General features: G+C 36.8%; 1 protein-coding gene across 4 annotated transcripts in view; it reads right to left on the minus strand.

Annotated features, from left to right (window-relative positions):
* Positions 1 to 20,923, minus strand: part of LOC105522079 (COBW domain-containing protein 3) — a 62,770-nt gene extending 41,847 nt beyond the window's left edge. For 3 of the 4 annotated variants that reach the window (XM_011956462.1, XM_011956460.1, XM_011956459.1), the window contains exons 1-6: positions 20,224 to 20,923; positions 16,889 to 16,975; positions 14,135 to 14,231; positions 12,923 to 13,014; positions 4,256 to 4,315; positions 2,689 to 2,726 (exon numbers count right to left, since the gene is read on the minus strand). In XM_011956462.1, the coding sequence (XP_011811852.1) occupies positions 2,689 to 2,726; positions 4,256 to 4,315; positions 12,923 to 13,014; positions 14,135 to 14,231; positions 16,889 to 16,975; positions 20,224 to 20,377 (528 nt within the window). In that variant the 5' untranslated portion in view covers positions 20,378 to 20,923. The remainder of the gene's footprint in view (positions 1 to 2,688; positions 2,727 to 4,255; positions 4,316 to 12,922; positions 13,015 to 14,134; positions 14,232 to 16,888; positions 16,976 to 20,223) is intronic. The other variant, XM_011956461.1, reaches the window with a different exon arrangement.
* Positions 20,924 to 21,169: the final 246 nt, after the last annotated feature.

Here is a 21,169-nt window from a genome sequence, read left to right on the forward strand (position 1 = left end):
ACTGTTGACCAGAGTGGAAATAAATCTAGTGTCAAAGATGTCTGGTGTCATTTTTAAAACGCAGCAGCCGGAAGGAACTATTTCTTTCAAATGGATTGGTTACAGACCTAATACTATTTTAGTTTTTAAAAAATTATTGCATAATGTCAGTCTATTTATTGTTCTGGCCTTTTCCAAGCCAACTGTTTTCTGACTGAATTGTTTCAACAGATTGTGCAATATAACAGAGGAACCAAGAAGAAACCTCTCACTTGACCTTTTCTGGGTAACTTCATTCATTGCTTCTATTGCATTAAATGCTGTCACATTTGTAGAACTGAAAAGAACAATGTCAGTAGCCTGGGTGTCAAGTCCTGAGAATAGAGAGCTGTCATTTTAAGTTGTCCAATTCTTTGCCTATGATTAAAAAATGAATATTTCAGATCAATGGGTGACAATCCCATTAGAGTGATATCCCACGATATCAATTACCACTTCAGTTTCAATTTGGCTGGCCGGCCACAGGGTACCATTTCTCAGCTTTACTTGTGATGGGCTGGCTCTGTGAAGCATGACATTCTTAAATTGCTGCCCATTATCCAAGTGTCATTACTTGTACTGCCTCAGAATTCTCTGAATCACAAGCAGCTACTGAGGTCAAGCTTTGCAACCAGAGGAATTGGACAAGTTGGAAAATTCTTTACATCAAGGCAAAGTTATTTATCTGGCATCCGACTTAGAAAATCTAAAGTTTCCATTATCCTGACCGTGTGTCAGTTTTGTGTAGGTATATTGATTTAATAATTTAAGAGGTTTTATCACGGTGGCAGGAGGTTAAACGTTTACTGTGTTTGCATTATTCAGAATGTTGCTTTGTTTTCTTGGCCTCTATCATGCTGATAATAGATTCTATTTAACTCTTTTCCATACTCAACTATACATACAAAATTATTCCTATAATCATAAAATACATAAACAGTTTGACTTTCAGCATGGCATTTTAAGTCTATAAAAAAAAGTCTTAGCAGTTATCTGTCACACAGGCATATCATATTTTGTAATAAATTTATGGAAGAGATAGATTCAAACATGTCTATAATAAACACTCAAAATGAATAACTTGGGATTTTTTGCTACCTCCATAAGCATTTTGCAAGAAATATGATTTCCAACAGTCATTGGAATTTTTCTGAGTGAAACTGTAATAATGTAATTGGGATCATTCTTTGATTCTTATATTATATTCATAAATTCATAAATTGAGATTTTAAACTCTAAAAAAGTTGTCTTCCAAGCTTTTCAAATTAGGGCACTCTATCAACGAGGGAGAGAAGGCCCAGAGAAGAGGTATTGGTAACTATTTGACAAACCTGACATATCCCCTAAGAGCATAATTTCAGCAAAGATTTAGGGAAAAAAAGCAAACTTAAACATTAACAAGTTCAAGCCAGGTGCGGTGGCTCACGCCTGTAATCCCAGCACTTTGGGAGCCTGAGGCGGGTGGATCACTTGAGGTCAGGAGTTCATGACCAGGCTGGTCAATATGGTAAAATCCCGTCTGTACTAAAAATACAAAATTAGCTGGGTGTGATGGCGTGCACCTGTAAACCCAGTTACTCAGGAGGCTTGAGGTTTCGCTTCAAGGGAATCGCCTGAACCTGGGAGATGGAGGTTGCAGTGAGCCAAGATTGTGCCACTGCACTCCAGCCTGGGTAACAGAGTGAGACTCTGTCTCAAAAACAAACAAACAAACAAAAAAATTAACACGTTCAGATACATTATGAGGTTGGATACAAAACAGACACAAATTTTTTAACACTGAATTTAAACTTCTAAGAAATTACTGCTTTGGGCCCTATCCATATGCTCAGATTGGGACCAAGTCAGTGGATGGGATAATTTCATTCTCTTCTGCCTTTAGTGGTATTTCACTTGGGGAGTTGAGAAATATCATTTTACTATATGTAACAACATACTTTTAAAGATCTTACTAAATGTATTTTATAAATTAAACTTCTTTTAAATGCATTTAAGGACCTTAGAAGTTAACAAAAACATTCATAGCAGGATGTCTTTTACACTTGATCTTAGCCAAAAGACCAAGAAGCGATGCAAGATGCCTTTTAATGGAGACAGTCTTCTTACTAATCCTATGTATATATCCTAATCTTCTTCAATATGTAGTTTTTAAATTTTAAGTTCCAGGGTACATGTTCAGGATATGCAGGTTTGTTACATAGGTAAACGTGTGCCATGGTGGTTTGCTGCACCTATTAACCCATCACCTAGGTCTTCAATATTTTTAAAAAACTCATTTCCTGTGTGTGTTTAATAGCAATTTAACAAGAAAAATAAGATCTCAGATGCTTTATCAATCTCAGTTTCTTCTATGGAACAGAAAAACTTATCAATATTGGAGTTGAATCCTTGTGAAGAGTTATACATACTAAACTCTATCCTAACCCCATATGCTTATTACAAATTATAATTCCAAATTTTATCACCAAATCAAACTCAGAGTAATAGACAAGAAATATTTAACACAAACTAGTAATTAAAACACAAATTTCACCTGTTGCTCAGGGTATATTTTTGAAGAAAGTTTTTGTTAAAGAAAATTTCAGACATAAACATAAAGAAAACTAAACAATCAACCCCCATATTCCTAGCTCTCAACAATGAGCCACTCATAGCAGTCTTTCAACTTACTTTTAATCCATATTTTGAATCCACAATAGTTATGACACCTACAAAGGAAAAAACATTTTAATCACCTTTTTTTAAAAAAAAGTGTTAATATTTGTGCAACCACACTTGAGAATGAAAATTAAAACTAACCTATTTCAGTTCACAAATGCTACTCAATAAAACAATGTACTGTTTTTCTCTTGCCAGTGCTGCCATTTAATTAAATTCCACTAATAAGTCAATGCATTTCAAATATGTACTGAGTGGCTAGAATTATTTTAAGGCACTAGAGAAGATATCAAACAAATAAAAATTTTAAATTAAATAAATATGAAAATAAGATTTCCTTGGCACTGAGAAAGCTTACAATCCAAAATATAAGTCAAATTTCATAACATAGTCAAATGTGATAAGTACTTAAGACAGGTTATTTCTAGTCTATTTTCACATAATCAAAATCAAGATTTTCTTAACATTTAAATTATTGCCTAAATAATAAGACATCTTAGGATACCATTCCTAACATCTCTCACCAAATCCAAATCCAACTCATAAAAATGTTTTACATAACATATGCCTAAGTTTCCAGACTACCAATTCATTTAGCAATCTCTGAATACATGCTGATAACAACAGAATGAATTTAATTATGCCTAAGGAATTCAACCAGTTACACGCCATATATATTAGAGCTCAATGATGGGGCCCATTTAATAATTCTTAAATTTCTTAATGATTCTTAGTTTTGAAAAAGAAAAAGACTGGTTTTTAAAAACGTGAAAAAGGGAAAGAGAAAGGGAGAAAACATAGTTGCTTAACTAAGAAAGCTTCTATTTTAAATGAAAGCATATCATTTATAAGTTTATAAAGTAGACTGCCCAAAAGTGTTAAGGTAAATAAAGTAAGGGAGGAGTATTTAATTCTTATCTTCAAGAGAAAATAAGAGCAAAAATATGATCTTCATATTGCCTGGCAGATTAAAATAAAAGACTCTAATATTATAGTAAGTACATAAATCAAACAACAGAGGATACAGAAAATCCTCTTTTTTTTTTTTTTTTAAACAAAACCTTAGCAGAAGCACTAAATTGGGAGTTGAGTGACATCCAGTTCCACCACTGTCTGGGGTTTTTTAATCTATATGAACAAATCTATATGAACAAAGACTTCATCATTAAATTAAAGTGTGAAAAGAACAACAATGCAAGGAATTAAAGTTATAATATGAATGAACAACAATAAGCTTAACCATAAAGATTTTACTTAGGAACAAAAGAGGCAGGGTGTGTTGGCTCACGCCTGTAATCCCAGCACTTTGGGAGGCCGAGGCTGGCGGATCACCTGAGGTCAGGAGTTCAAGACCAGTCAGGCGAACACGGCAAAACCCCATCTCTACTAAAAATTCAAAAATTAGCCAGGCACAATGGCATGCCAGCTACTCGGGAGGCTGAGACAGGAGAATTGCTTGAATCCGGGATGCAGAGGTTGCAGCGAGCTGAGATCATGCCACTGCACTCCAGTCTGGGCAACAAAGCAAGACTCTGTCTCAAAAAAAAACAAGAAAAAAGAAAATTGTTTTTTAACTTACCATCAAGATAAATATCACTCCCTAATTCAGCATCAACCCAAAACATAGAAGCCACTGCACCTGAAAATATATAATATTCATCAAATAAAAATATTTCTTAACACTGAGAAACATGATTCTATCCATGTTTTAATTTGCCCTGATGACATTAACAGGTAAACATATATCTTCTTATGGAAATTATAGTGATAAAAACTTTAACTATTTATAGCAAAAGGGAATTACAGCAATAGAATCTTTTACTATTTATACCCATTCCATTTCTATCCCTCTTGTTATTTCCTTTAAAAAAGACTAACTTTTACCACATATAAACAAAACATCATTCTTCTACCGATGCCATAATAATAACAGATATTATCAAACAATTTGAACAGTATGGCTTTGTGCACATCAGACTTATTTTTATTTTCTCATCTCTTTAATATGATAATCATTCAGATCATAAACAGTGAATTATCACTCTAAAGGAAAAGGAAAACAAAACATAGATAATTCCAAAATCACTTGTCCAAAAAAAATTTACTTGTAATCTGTGTAGAACTAGAAGTAAAATTATATACTCTATGGCATTACTAATTATTTCTCACACTATTTATTTAGTACTGTATAAAAACCTGGCTCTGAGGAAAAACTATTCCTAAATAATAAATTAAAACTTGTTTTTGACAGAAACTGGTTCAGTACCAAACCACATACCCTGATTAGTATGCCATAACACAAGAAAAAGCAAACTGACAGCAAGGAAAGTATTTGATTTTTCAAAGCATCATAGGCCCAGTTAGTGACAGGGCTGTCTAAAAGAATGAGTGTAGGAGAAAAACAAGGATAACCAAACTCATTCCAATGTCTAAAGCTGTCCACCTACTCTGACAAGATGTGGTCCCTCAAGCATTACTCTGTGTCAACAATGAAATACCTGTCAGCTGTTTACAGTGATTACTCATGCAAGATATAGCAAGGGCCACAAGATCTAATGGTTTCCTGATATCTATTGATTTTTTTCCCAAAAACTTGATAGTTTTCCAATTTGACTCAAATAGGATTTGTGAGTAACAGGGGCGGAATCAATGTCCGTTCTTTTCAAGGAAATTACTTTACCATGACAATTATTTAACTGAGAACTGGAGAGTGTCAGTCTCCGAAATGGGAAACAACTGAATTGCCAATAAGAATTTTGTTCACTTTCTTGACTAAAACACGATTTTAATTAATGAGGGGGAAGAATTAAATCTACTATATCACTACTCCAAACAATAAGTCATTTAAAAAAGCATTTTTTTTTCACTCAGTAAAATATCTAACACACATAAATCATTTTGTAATTCTAAAAAATTCATTGATTTTTATTCTAATAAATAGTTCATAAATCCTACTGTTAATATTTGCCTCTTAAGTTGAAATGTTTAAGAGTGTATTAATGCTTTATTGTAAAACTGGTATTTATCTTTGATATAATACTTGCCAGACTATACAAGAAAGATCTACTTAAAATTTGGATGTAGGTATTTAGGAGGAGGAGTAAAGATGAATGAACAAAATTGATCAATGGCTCTCAAACCAGGGTGCTTTTCTCCCCAGGGAATATTTTGCAATGTCTGAAGATGTTTTTGGTTGTCTTAACTAGGGGAATACTACTGGCATCTAGTGGGTAGAAGCCAGGGATGTTGTTAAATATCCTACTCTGCACAGGGCAGCCTCCTCACAACAAATAATTATCCAACCCAAAGTTATTTATGCTGATGTTGAGCAAACCTGAACTAGATTTTAGAATCTCCCTTCTTCAAAATCTAATAAAACAAAAAACAAAAATAAAAAATGAAACAAAAAGGTCAACATTTTATTAGCAGCAACCAAATATAAAAGGGCCTGCCAAAAATTTTGAAGCCTGATAGTCAAAATAAGAAACAAAGTTATATGTGATTGATGGTCATTCCCAACTCTACCCCGACCTCCAATAAGAGGTTGTAGGGAAATAGTTTACAAAATCCTAAACACTTACCAGAAATACATTCCAAAATGGCAAAAAGTAGAGCCGAGGAATGAATAAGCAATACAGGGAAAAGTCAACAAAAAAATTTCCAGAGTAAGTTTTAACCATCTCCATGCTTTGGGAAGGAGAAGGTCAGGTCACATTCTAGGGCTCAGAGCAAAGAGAAATGAGAGGTCTGAGGCAGAATGATGTCCCCATACAAGGCATAGGAATTTTATTCATAAGCAGTTGGGTAGACCCAAGAGGGAAATACTTGGTACTTCAAGAGAGCAGAGCCTAAAAGCCACATTGCCCCATCTGGCTCCCTCAATCATCACTTTTCCCTTCTCTTTCCCTCCACTCCAACAATACATAGCTTTCAAACTAGGGTTCAGGAGAAAAACAAACTTGGGTAAGGAGAGTGGAGTATTACAAATATTTCCCATCAGCACCACATATAAGTTCTCCCGTATCAAGAAGAAACATGTATGCATATGTATTACAGCCTGACAAAAAGAAACACACACATACAGGCAATAAAAGGCAAGAAAGAACAAAAAATGAAGAAATGAGTAGGGCACACAAGGGGCAAAGAACCCATTCTGGAAGGATACATAACCCAAAAAAAACTAAAGAAAATTCTGAGCAACTTCATCATAATAAAGAACTTAAAAACAATACAACCCTACAAAAACAAGCTCAAAACCAAGAAGAAGCAGAATAAGATGAAAATGCATTTGTAGTGCTAAAGAAACTTAGAGCCTATATAACACAATGACTTAACCAATGAATTCATTTAAAATATCAAAAACAGAACAGACACTGGAGAAAACAGAATTATTAACAAAAAGAGAGACTTCAGATGATCACAGTAAATGCAAAGGTAAAAAACAAATCAAAGCAATTAGAATACATATGGAGAACAAAAGAAATTTCAGTATTAAAAAACTGGTGTCATGAAGTAGAGGATCCAATAATTTGACCAAAAAAAAGTATTCATGGTAATAAACAAGGAAAATGTTCTTAGAACAACTAAGGACAATAGGAAAAAATGATTATAAGTGACACTTAGATATATCTTGTTTATATTACTGTATTTCAAAAATAAAGAAAAAACTCCCAGGCATTTTAGATTTTAAAAAACAACAACAACAACAAAAAAAAACAAGCGGCTTCAAGGAGGGAGGGGGAAAAATCAGACTTTTCTACAGTAACACTAGATGTCCCAAAATAATAAAACAGTGACCACAAAGTTCTAATGAAAGTGTTCCCAAACAAAATTACCTCCTGCCAAGTTATTTTTCAGGAATGAAAGCAATAGGCAGACATTCTTAAGCATTAAAGAAAACAGCAAGCATTGAAACTCAGAGGCTCACAAATTCTTCCTAATAAAAGGAGAAAACAATGGACAAAGAAATCCAGCTAATCAAACACTAGGAGATTATGGAACAACATTTACAAAGTTGAGGGGGAAAAAAGTGTGACTGATAAATTTTATACCTAGCCAAGTAATCCTTCAAGTAATATAAAAACAAAAGACAAACATTTTCAATCAATGAAGTGTGTAAGAACCCAAAGAATGCTGTACCTATAACCTGAAAAGATTGCCTGACAACGAAATTCAATCAGGAGATGGACTAACTCAGAAATGGAGAAGCAACAGTACTGGTAATGAGCACCAAAACTATTAAAATATAGAACTAAAAGAATTATGACAGAACCATGACAACATAAAGAATATGATCAACATGAAACTAGGCCAATTAATACACTACAATGGCCCCTAAGTGTTCAAGTGAAAGGAACAGTCACCTGTTTCTCACTTTAAATCAAGAGTTAGAAATGGTCATGCTTAGTGTGGAAGTTATGTTAAAAGAGAGGCCAAAAGCTAGGTCTCTTGAGCCAGTTAGCCAACTTGTGAATGCAAACGAAAAGTTCTTGAAGAAAATTAAAAGTGCTACTCCAGTAAACACACAAATGATAATAAAACAGCCTTATTGCTGATATGAAGTGGTCTGGATAGATGATCAAACAAGCCACAACGTTCCTTAAGCTAAAGCCTAATTCAGATCAACCCTAACTCTCTTCAGTTCTATGAAGGCTGAGAGAGGTGAGGAAGCTGGAGAAGAAAAGTTGGAAGGTAGCAGAGATTGGTTCACAAGATTTAAGGAAAGAAGTCATGTCCACAACATAAAAGTGCAAGGGAAAGCAGCAAGTGCTGACACAGAAGCTGCAGTAAGTTACCTAGAAGATGTAGCTAACATCATTCATGAAAGTAGCTACAGTAAGCAACAGATTGATTGATTGATTGATTGATTTGAGATGGACTCTCGCTCTGTCGCCCAGGCTGGAGTGCAATGGCTCAATCTCGGCTCACTGCCACTTCCGCCTCCTGGGTTCAAGCCATTCTCCTGCCTCAGCCTCCCAATTAGCTGGGATTATAGGTGCCCACCACCACGCCAGGTTAATTTTTGGTATTTTTAGTAGAGATGGGGTTTCGCTATGTTGGCCAAGCTGGTCTCGAACTCCTGAACTTGTGATCTGCCCACCTCGGCTTCCCAAAGTGCCGAGATTACAGGCGTGACCCACCGCACCTGGCCAGCAACAGATTTTCAATGGAGATTAAATGGACTCCTTTTGGAGGAAGATGCCATTTAGGACTTTCATAGGTAAAGAGAAGTCAATGCCTAGCTTCAAAGATTCAAAGGACAGGCTGACCCTCTTGTTAGAGGCTAAAGCAGCTGGTGACTTCAAGTTGAAGCCAATAATCATTTATCATCCTGAAAATCTTAGGGCCATTAAGAATTATGCTAAATCTCCTCTGCCTATTTTCTATAATAAAGCCTAGATGACAGGACATCTATTTACAGCATGGTTTACTGTTTACAGTATGGCTTATTTTAAGCCCACCATTGAGATCTACTGCTTAGGAAAAAAAAAGATTCATTCAAAATATTTTTGCTCATTGACAATGCACCTGATCACCCAAGAGCTGTGATGGAGATGTACAAGGAGATTAATGTTGTTTTCATGCCTTCTAACACAACATCCATTCTGCAGCCCATTGATCGAGGAGTAACTTTGACTTTCAAGTCTTATTTAAGAAATATATTTCATAAGGCTATAGCTGCCATAGATAGTGATTCCTCTGATGGATCTGGGCAAAGTAAATTGAAAACCTTCTGGAAAGGATTCATCATTCTAGATGCCATTAAGAACATTTGTGATTCATGGGAGATCAAAATATCAACATGAATAGGAGTTTGAAAGATGATTCCAGCTCTCACAGATGATTTTAAGGGATTCCAGACTTCAGTGGAAGAAATAACTGCAGATGTGACAGAAACAGCAAAAGAACTAGAATTAGAAGGGGAGTCTGAAGATGTGACTCAATTCCTGCAGTCTCATAAGAAAATTTTAACTAATGAGAAGTTGTTTCTTAGGGACGAGAAAAAAAATGTGGTTTCTTGAGATGGAATCTACTCCTGGTGAAGATGCTATGAACACTGTCAAATGACAACAAAGGATTTAAAATATGACAGAAGTTTAATTGATAAAGCAGGGTTTGAGAAGACTGACTCCAATTTTGAAAGAAGTTATACTGTGGGTAAAATGCTATCAAATAGCATCATGTGCTAAAGAGACATCTTTTACAAAAGGGAGAGTCAACTAATGCAGCAAACTGCATTATTATCTTATGAAATTGCCACAGCCACCCCAACCTTCAGTAACCACTACCCTGATTGGTCAGCACCCTAAACTGTGGCAAGACCCTCTACCAGCAAAAAGATTATGACTTGCTGAAAGCTGAGATGATTGTTAGCATTTTTAAGCAATAAATATTTTTAATTAAGGTATTTTTTTAGACAATTCTATTACACATTTAACAGACTACAGTACAGTATAAACACAGCTTTTTTTTTTTTTTTTTTTTTTTTAAGAGATGGGGTCTCATGCTGTCATCCAGGCTGGAGTGCAGTGGTACAATCATGACTCACTGCAGCCTCAAACTCCTGAGCTCAAGTGATCCTCCCAAGTAGCTGGGACTACAGGCCAAAACGCATAACTTTTATATCCAGTGGGAAACAAAAACATGTGTGTTACTCACTCTATTGTGACATTCAGTTTACTGTAGTGATTCCTGCGATATGGCTGTACCGTATAAGAATCACCTGAAGGGCTTATTAAAACAGCTTGCTGGACCCCTTCCCTTAGAGATTCTGATTCAGTAGATCTGGGTTGGAGGTCAAGAATTTAGGTTTCTTTTTTTTTTTTTTGAGATGGAGTCCCGCTCTGTCACCCAGGCTGGAGTGCAGTGGCCAGATCTCAGCTCACTGCAAGCTCCGCCTCCCGGATTTATGCCATTCTTCTGCCTCAGCCTCCCGAGTAGCTGGGACTACAGGCGCCCGCCACCTCGCCCGGCTAGTTTTTTGTATTTTTTAGTAGAGAAGGGGTTTCACCATGTTAGCCAGGATGGTCTTGATCTCCTGACCTCGTGATCCGCCCGTCTCGGCCTCCCAAAGTGCTGGGATTACAGGCTTGAGCCACCGTGCCTGGCCAAGAATTTGCGTTTCTAACAAGCTCCCAGCTGAGGCTGAGGCTGCCTGCCATTCAACATACTACCAAGTAGCACTGGCATAGAGAGATCCCCGGAATAAAATTTACCTACTTGTGTGTGTGTGTATATATATATGTGTATATACATATATAGACAGTCTTGCTCTGTCACCCGGACTGGAGTGCAGTGGTATGATCTCGGCTCACTGCAACCTCCGCCTCCCAGCTTTCAAGCATTCTGGTGCCTTAGCCTCCTGAGTAGCTGGGATTATGGCGTGTGCCACAACACCTGGCTAGTTTTTGCATTTTCAGTAGAGACTGGATTTCACCATGTTGGCTAGGCTGGTCTTGAACTCCTGGCCTCAAGGGATACAGCTGTCTCGGCCTCCCAAAGTGCTGGGATTACAGGTATGAGCCACCATGCCCAGGCCCTATTTGTATATCACAATAGTGAGATGATTACTTTTCAACTTTCTTCTTTGTATTTTTTAGGTATTTAAATTTTTTTTTACAATGAATGTTCCACCTTTACCCAAACAATAAAATCATTATTGTAAAGAAAGTTAAAAGCAAGAAACATTCACATTTTTTATAACTACAATTTGTAGAAAAGCTTTCTCTGTGACCTTTAGTTTTTCTTTCTTCCTCTGAAAAGTTGAATCGTGTTTAAACTCTCTCAAAAGTATCAAGTTTTTGTCTATAAAGTGGCAAAACTGGCTATGATGAAATAAACTGATATTTGCTATTTCTAATAAAAAGCATACAATATATTTTTCTTTCTTACCAGATTCAAATAATATTTAACACCAACATATTAGTCCGAGTCCTATCATCACTCAGATTTATCAGAAAGGTATGAAAAATCCATGTCTACTATAAGGACCAAAATAGCCTAATTCAATACTACTTTGTAAACATGGGGATGATGTTATTATGTAATTGTTTTAAGTACAATAACCACTGATCACATCTGAACCCTAAGGATACTTCAGTATTTCTTTTGGACAACTATGACCTGTTAGTAAATTACCCCCAAATACTTTAATATAGTTTCACAAATCGCCCCAATGCCAGAGACTCAGATTAAAAAATAATAATAATGGTATGGGTGAGATTCACAGAACAGGCACTAACTGTTATGCAAAATGAAAATAAAGATTTTATCTAAAAGTTATTTGGGGAAAATAAGCAGATTTTATCAAGAATTGGAGCTTGGTAAGAAGGTAACAAAAACCCATTGTTAGAAACAGGTTGACTCTGTGTAGCTTTCCATAGTAGAGTTTAGAGTTTCTTGTCATGATTCCCTGATCAATGCAGTCTAATAACTACTTACACAGCACTTACATTGTATTAGGTATTATAAGTAATCTACAGATGATTTAAAGTATATGGGAGGATGTGCATAGGTTATAGACAAATACTACACCATTTTATATAAGGGACTTGAACATTCATAGATTTTGGTATCCTCAGAGGTCCTGGAACTAATACCCCATGGATGCCAAGGGACAACTATACTCAGAGGTAGAACGTCTCTGCTTTTCCTACATGTCCATATTTTTAACAACTTCTGTTCTTACAAATAATCCTAAGTCAATCAATAAAACTTCAAATTCTATTAACAGCTTAAAAGTACCAAGCAAGACGCCGGGCGCGGTGGCTCAAGCCTGTAATCCCAGCACTTTGGGAGGCCGAGACAGGCGGATCACGAGGTCAGGAAATCGAGACCAGCCTGGCTAACACGGTGAAACCCCGTCTCTACTAAAAAAATACAAAAAAAACTAGCCGGGCGAGGTGGCGGGTGCCTGTAGTCCCAGCTACTCGGGAGGCTGAGGCAGGAGAATGGCGTAAACCCGGGAGGCGGAGCTTGCAGTGAGCTGAGATCCGGCCACTGCACTCCAGTCCAGGCGACAGAGTGAGACTCCGCCTCAAAAAAAAAAAAAAAAGTACCAAGCAATACTCTGATCATTCATTCATCTGCCAAAGAAAATGGCAACCGAGTACTTTTCCTCTTTTAAACCAAAAGAAGTTTTAACCCTAAGGAAAGCTTTAATACTCATTTTAGATATTCCTCTAATATATCTATTTATAATATATCACAGAACTATATTCTGGTTATTAATAATCTCGTTTCTTACCAGGATCTGCTAATCCAGTGGTCTCTAACAGTATGTAATCAAATTTCCCCTTCTTCTGCATCAAATTCTCAATAGCTCTAAGGCCATTGTCCCTGGAGAATACCAAAACATAATTTACAGTTGATTACCTAAATAGTTTGAAGTGATTATTATACACATTTTAAAATATATTCAACAACTCAAGACAAAAGTATCCTTAGAAATGTGAAAATTTAACTCACTACTAACCTTCTAACAAAATGTCTGTCCCATATTTACCAGTGAGAAAACAATAGACGCATATATATAATAGGTAAAAAGAAATCATATACATAATACTTTATTAAAATTAAAAGCAGAGGAAACTTTATCTGACCAAGTTAGTATCTTTTTATAGCTTTATGAAATTTTAAAAAACCAATATCCAAAATAATGATAAAATTTATTAACTATAGTAGTTTAATATAATAGCTAAAGGGACACTGATATTATATACCACTTAATTCTATTTTGCATTAGGATACAAGGTTTTAATTTCCCTTTTTTCTTATTTTATCAAAAGTGAAGGAAAATACATAACAGATTACATTTTGGTTGTTCAAGAGTCTGTTATAATTTCATCCTTGCCAATACATTTGAAACAAAGTCAAATACCTAAGGGGGTAAATGATGCCGAAGAGATTTAATTCACCAGAATACACAAAATTAACAATACAAGCAATCATTTTTATAATTCATTCAACAAACACTTGAGTGCTACTATGTGTTGGGTAGCTCTTCTAGGGTCTATGGTAGACTAGTGAACAGACACTGTTCTTGGAAACTTAACTAGTAGAACATAATGTAAGGTTTTTCTCTTTTTTGATAGTCATTTACTTTTTGTTTTTATAAGGTTGAACACTTGGAAATATGACCAATGACGTATTAATTCAGAATAATCATTTTTTACGTAGGAGACTTTCATGCACTAGAGATTAATTAAGTAAGCCCTGACATCAAAAGCAATAAACACTCAATAAAAGGACCAAAACATTAGAGCAGATAGAAAAGACAGCAAGAAATACTTCAAGAAAATGCTTCCTAATAAGTTTATTTTCTATAAACTTTCTATTTGTTTGAAAATACAATGAAGCAAACTATGTAAATTCAGTTAAATTACTCAAGAAAATTAAAGCTGGAAATATAATCTAAACATTTCTAGTAAACCATGTACATAGTAAACACATTCCTCACTTCACTGAACAGCAGAGGCAACCGTTTCTAAGTTCCAGCCACTCTTCATAGAGCTCTCCACCTTGGCTGACAGATAAGGATTTCTCCAGCGCACTTCCTAGAATAATTAACAAACAGCACTCTTCAGCTTATGTTCATTGGCCAATAAAAAACAAAGATAAGGGTAACTCAATAATGGAGATCTTAAAGCAGAAACAGAATTTTATAACATATTTTTTCATTTTATTCATGCGGTCTCGATATCTAAATTACAGTACACTATTTTAGCTTTTATTTAAGATGACTTAAGCCCTTAAAAAGACACATCCTAAACTGATAAACATACCTACTTCCTCCTCAGGCCTCTTACTTGGCCACCCTCATTTCTTAATAAAGTAGCTATCTTGAAGGCATTTTTTTCTTGTTCAGGGTAAACTTTCTAAATAAACTAGTATGTTTTATATACTGGGCTTTGTATGCCCTTCAACCTCTTAAGAAATTGCCTTATCTATCTTTTTCTTTTCACTCTTCTTCTAAATTGTTTCTGTTAGACAAACGGCTGAATATTCCCAATGAGTAAAATCCCTAGTTCATCTTGAGGAAGCTTTTTTGCCAGTGTATCATGTGCTCATTTAAAAAATAAACTTATAGGGAGGCCGAGGCAGGCGGATCAGGAGGTCAGGAGATACAGACCATCCTGGATAACACGGTGAAAGCCCGTCTCTACTAAAATTACAAATAATTAGCTGGGCATGGTGGGGGGCACCTGTAGTCCCAGCTACTCGGGAGGCTGAGGCAGGAGAATGGCGTGAACCTGGAAGGCGGAGCATGCAATGAGCTGAGATCGCTCGCACCACTGCACTCCAGCCTGGGCGACAGAGCGAGACTCCAAAAAAAAAAAAAAAAAGAAAATTAAACTGATAGGCTGGGTGCGTGGCTCACGCCTGTAATTCCAGGACTTTGGGAGGCCGAGGCGGGCAGATCATCTGAGGTCAGGAGTTGGAGACCAGCCTAGCCAACATGGGGAAACCCCATCTCTACTAAAAATACAGAAATTAGCCGGGCATGGTGGCAGGTGCCTGTAGTCCCAGCTACTCGGGAGGCTGAGACAGGAGAACTGTTTGAACCCAAGAGGTGGAGGCTGCAGTGAGCCAAGACTGTGCCACTACACTCCAGCCTGGGCGACAGCTTGGGCAACAGAGCGAGACTCCCTCCATCTCAAAAAAAAAAAAAAAAAAATTAAACTTTTAGTTAAATTCACATATTTTCCTAGCAATACTTACTTAAGAAAGAATAAACTATATTTGAAATGCTCGTTATCTATAAGAATTATTTTAAATGTTTTACTTTTCCTCTAATAAAGAAATATACCAAACGGTGAAGAGTTCTAAAAGTCCAGTAAGCAAATGAGCCCTCATAAAATTGAGTAGTTTTACACTTCCATAGTTTTTATCATATTTCAGCTAGGTATTAATAAAGAGCTTCTAAAGGGGTTGCTACAGAATTCAGACTACATACAGAACATTAATGAAACATGAAGGAAAGTGTTAAGACTGCCGTGAAAAATAAAATTGCGAAAATGATCCAGGAAAAAATAAAGAAAATAGTAAGAATAAATGTAATCAGTGTGCAATAGGTTATTCAATAAGATGATGGAAAAAAACAGTCTGTTATTAGAAATCTCAGGATTTTTGCCTAAAAAGCACTTTTCTCTTTAGTTTATTAAAACTAGAAATCGAATATAACAGGTTTCCCATCCTGTTCATAAAACCTAGCTCTTTTACTTTTTACAACTGAAAAAAATAGTACATTTTAAAAGAAATCATTTAATAGATATTGTTTTTTGGCTAGAAGTGAGCTTTGATTACAATTCATACTTATGAAGAAAAACTCCTATAAAGATAATAGAAGTATCGTATCTAGCACTATTTTTTTTAACTACAGTTTAATATTTGAGTTGAGAAGTTAAGCACACTTATTTTCACAGATAATTTAAGATACATGAACATAAAGACCATATGTTTATCTTATTTTTAAAATCTTGAGTTTTAACTGCATTGCAGATAATAAACATTAAACAAAGTAAACTTATAACAGAAGCATATTCAAATATTTTTCATGAGTTGCAATAAAGTCCATACAGAAGTGTCTTTCTAGTTCCTAAAAAAAACGTTTTTTGGCTGGGTGTAGTGGCTCACGCCTATAATCCCAGCACTTTGGGAGGCCGAGGCAGGCAGATCATGAGGCCAGGAGCTCAAGACCATCCTGGACAACATGGTGAAACCCCATCTCTACTAAAAATACAAAAATTATCTGGGTGTGGTGGCATGTGCCTGCAATCCCAGCTACTCAGGAGGCTGAGGCAGGACAATCGCTTGAACCCAGGAGACAGAGGTGGCAGTGAGCCGAGACTGTGCCACTGCACTCCAGCCTGGCAACACAGAGAGACTCCATCTCAAAAAGAAAAATTTAAAAAAAAAAAACCGTTTTTTCATATGTCTAGATTTTTACTTCTGGAGTCATTTATTTCATGTAAAAATCTAGTTTAATTCTATTAATAAGAATTCCAAAGTTACACAAAATAAAATTTTATTAAAACTAATTTTAGTATTTTCAACCCATATAAATCTTAACAGAAATTAATCTAATTTTTCCAAAGCTATCCACATCAGTATAATACCTTGCATTTTCATTTTTAAACATGGAATATCAACTCACCAGAGGAAGAAAGTCACATAAAGTCTTGCAACATGACATTTATTGAACTTTACTTACCTTCCCCAAATTCATTTAAAATGACTGCTACTCTTTTACTATGTTGTTCTGTCAAAATATAGTTCAGAAGTGTTGTCTTCCCAGCACCTATAAAACATTTTTTGTAAATAAAAAATTCAAAATAATTTTAAAGATATGAAAAAGATATAAAGAATCCTAATGTTTTTGAGAATTTGCATGCTATTTTTCATATATTATTTCAGTACAGTATAGAACATCCTAGAGGATAAGATTGAAGCACCCTTTGAAACCTATTGCAAAATGCTTTATGTAGACATACAATTTTATAAATATTTACAAATACTCCTACAAGTTGAAACAGTTTCTTCAACCTAGCCTAACCTTTCCTAAAATTTACACACAATGATCTTTTATTTATAATGGCCTTTTATTTCAACCTTAACCAGACGCAAATTCAGGCTGAGTATATGGCTACTTATAGTATGCTTTAAACAATCTATAAAAGTTTTTATGAAATGAGAAATAGAGGCAGGTAGTGTCAACAACGGACAGACTGTTCAGTAAAGATAAATTCATAGAGCTATACCAACCTTATCCAGCAGGTGGCATGCGAAACCTAATATGTCAATCTCGAGTAGAAGAGTCTTGTGAACCATACACATTAAAGTTCATAGAGGAAAAAAAGAAAATCCTAACTGCATAGTATTGTAGTTCAATTGTATGACTATATAATTTCTTTATCTTTTTTTGTTGGACATCGTTTCCAGTGTTTTACTATTACAGTGCTGCTAAAAACTTTTACATGAAGGCAATATACATGTCTTCTGAAATACATTAAGCTTTCTAGTATATAACTAGATCTTTCTATAACTAGGAAGATTTTACAAAGTATTAGGGCATTAATATCTTTGAGGTCATATTCCTTTCAAAGCTTTTTAAGAGATGAAGGCTTATATTTAGAGTACTTTAGGAGGCTCAACATCACAAAAGTATGAAGTATAGAATGGAAGAGAGAGACTTTGGGCAATGAGAAAAATCTCAAAACCAGTCCAAGACTGAGACAGAGGCCCTGAACATGAGTGTTTCACAGGGCACTGATGTGAAAACTGAAAGGAAAGGGTGAATGTAAGAAATCTCCTAAGAGAAGACTTATTAGGGCTTTTAAACCGTATTATGAAGAAAAACACTTTAAGACATAGTTCATTCATTCCAAGGTTTCTAATATGTAACAGATTTATGCTGGGCCTTGGTGAAAAAGTGAACAAGACAGCCTCTGCCTTCACGGAGCTTAGAAATATCAAGGGAAGCGGGGAATGGAGGGGAATTCAGTGAATAAGGAGGCAATTCTGTCACAGGATGACATATTCAATAGGAGATGTACGAAATGCTATGGAGAACCTAAAAGGAACATCTAGCCAGAGGAGTCACAGTAAAAAAAGTACCTATTCCAAGGGGCGAAAATACTTGGCACCTTTGAAGTAACTTTAGTTCATTGTGTGGGGCCAATTTGGCAGGCTGGAAAGGTTGGCAAGATCCAGATCCTACAGGTCCTTGTAATTCATGTTAAGGAATTTGAACTTTAACCCATATGGACGCCACTGAAAGGTGTGACGCAATCAGACTGACATAAAGATCATTAAGGCTAACAGGCAACGAATAAATTAAAGGGCAACAAGACTCCAGATTAGTCAGGAGGCTTTTAGAGTATTCCAAATGGTTGGGATCACAGGAGCAGGATTTGGGGGGATGGTAATGGATGAAGTTTCAGACATGTTAAGCTTTAAGTTGTAGGACATCAAAATAGAAATTCCACAGAAGTGTAGCTAAAGATGGACAAAGGGGGAAGGAAGAGGGAGCCTTAAAAAGAAGCCAGAGAAGCAGGTGGAAAAATCAGAAGAAAAATGTAATAGAAGTCAACGGAACAGTGCTTCAAAAAGGGAAAATGGTCAGTGATAGGAGTGAAACTATCCCTAGATTCAGCAACAGGTTTGCTGGTATTAGTCCTCACTCCTGAGCTTCAGATCATTTTCTCCAATGATCAGCTGATTTACTTCTCAATAGAGCAGCCTCTGAATAACGGGGGAAATGCCAAAAATCTATTCCTTTATGAAATTACTTTCGAGCAAAAAACGGGAATAAACTTACAGTCTACAAAGTTAAAAAAAAAAAAAAAGGCCGGGCGCGGTGGCTCAAGCCTGTAATCCCAGCACTTTGGGAGGCCGAGACGGGCGGATCACGAGGTCAGGAGATCAGACCATCCTGGCTAACATGGTGAAACCCCGTCTCTACTAAAAAATACAAAAAACTAGCCGGGCGAGGTGGCGGGCGCCTGTAGTCCCAGCTACTCGGGAGGCTGAGGCAGGAGAATGGCGTAAACCCAGGAGGCGGAGCTTGCAGTGAGCTGAGATCTGGCCACTGCACTCCAGCCCCGGCGACAGAGCAAGACTCCGTCTCAAAAAAAAAAGGGTTCTTATTTTTACATAAAAGGTCATAAGGTCATGAGGTGGCCCAAGTCTGTACCTGTCTCTAGCAACACCTAGGAATGTTATTTCTCTGAAACAGTACCATTTTATTTACATTTCTTAACTTTTTCAAACTTGTAATACAGTCATATATTTGTTCTAGCCCTTCTATTTAGCAGTAAGGTTTAAAAATATATTTCTCAAACTTTTCCAGTAAGAAATTTCTACTGTAAGTGCATAAACCGCCCTTCACGAAACTACCAGGTTCACAAACTTGTGGTTTTGAGTATCCCTGTACACTCATAAACGTTAATTTGAGAAATAGTCTTGGAGGACAGAGATTTTATTCTTACTTCCTACGCAGCGGTTTACAAACAGACCTCAAAAAAAAAAAAAAAAAAGGTGTTTGAGATAGGAGCACTTCCCGCTAACTGGCTGGAGGACTTTGGCTCGTGGGGAAGCGGAATCTACTGAGGAAAGCCCCACATGTCGGGCATTTTACAGATGGGACGTCCTTTAATGGCAATAGGTAGGTGGTGCCGGCCTTATTTCACAGGTGACAGGTATTTTTGCCATTTTCAGGTGAGGTGGATGAGCGTCAGAAAGGTAAGATAACTTGCTAAGAGGTCACCGAGATAATTAGGGGGGCGTGTCTGAGCTTCAAAGCCTTGTTTCAAAGGCTAATTTCGATCTCACTTGAGACATGGGAATCTAACGCAGAGAGGACCAGGCATCACTAAACTCCCAAGATGAGAGGGAACCCATACCAGGAGCAAGTGACCCAGCCTCTACCTCAAAGCCATTTGCTCTTGATCATGAGGCCCCAATGCCTCAGGAGAAGAGGCACTGGCAGCCCCCAAAATCCCAGGACACCAGAGTTCACGGCATTTTGTGACCGGGATGGTTAGTTACCTAAATACCCGGTGATAATTGTGACTGGGATCTTAGCGCCGAGGCCAGACTTTTCCTCCTCCTCGCTTTGCTTCGTCTCAATGGGAACCAATTCAGGACAATCCTCCTCCGCAGGATCCTCTTCCTCATCCACAGATCCAACAGTCGGTAACATTCCGGCCTACAGCACGTCCGAACCTCAGCTGAACCGCTGGGACCAACACTTCATACCGCAGCCGCGCACGCCCAGCACGCCACTCCAGGCCTGGCCAGGGCGTGACGTCATCACATCGCGACGCTAGTTGATCCCGCCCCGATTACCTGGGCTCTGAACGAGAACGGCCTCTTCTCTTAGCCACACCCCCCAGGGAGGTGGTCTCTCCCCGACGGAAGCTGGACACGCCCCTGGGCGTGTTCTGTGAACCTGAGCGACGCTGCGGAGAGTCCTTAGGGCGCACTGACCACCTGTCTGAAGGTGTCACAGGCATCTATAGCCTTAATAAGCTACTGGCTGTGGGTAGTGCTGAGGCCGGCCCGCTGGAAATCTGGAGTGGGTAGCCTGACCTAACCAGTTCCCATAGGGCATAGACTTTATCAACCTGACCTTTTAGTCTCGTTTAAAAAAAAAAGTTTTAATTCATAGGGGAAAGAATGGAAGATTATAACATTACAATTTTAATTGTAATTTTTATACCTAAAGGATAACCAGTGACACTTTTTTCTTTTTTTATTATTACATATTATATATGTAATTCCAAATTTTTGGTATTCATGCATGACTTTTATTTACTTTTTTCTCGTTATTTATTTGGACTTCAGGTAACCTAAGTTCATTAATTATATTTGCTGGTTCATGACACTCTCATCAATAATCCATAGTAGCCCTCCTTTCTAATATAAATTTATAGTGAACTCCTTTGACCTGATCCCTAACCTAAGAACATTACCAGTAAGTTACATGTACCTG

This window comes from Colobus angolensis, unplaced genomic scaffold (assembly GCF_000951035.1).
Source record: "Colobus angolensis palliatus isolate OR3802 unplaced genomic scaffold, Cang.pa_1.0 Scaffold419, whole genome shotgun sequence".
In the NCBI taxonomy this organism is placed as follows: domain Eukaryota; kingdom Metazoa; phylum Chordata; class Mammalia; order Primates; family Cercopithecidae; genus Colobus; species Colobus angolensis.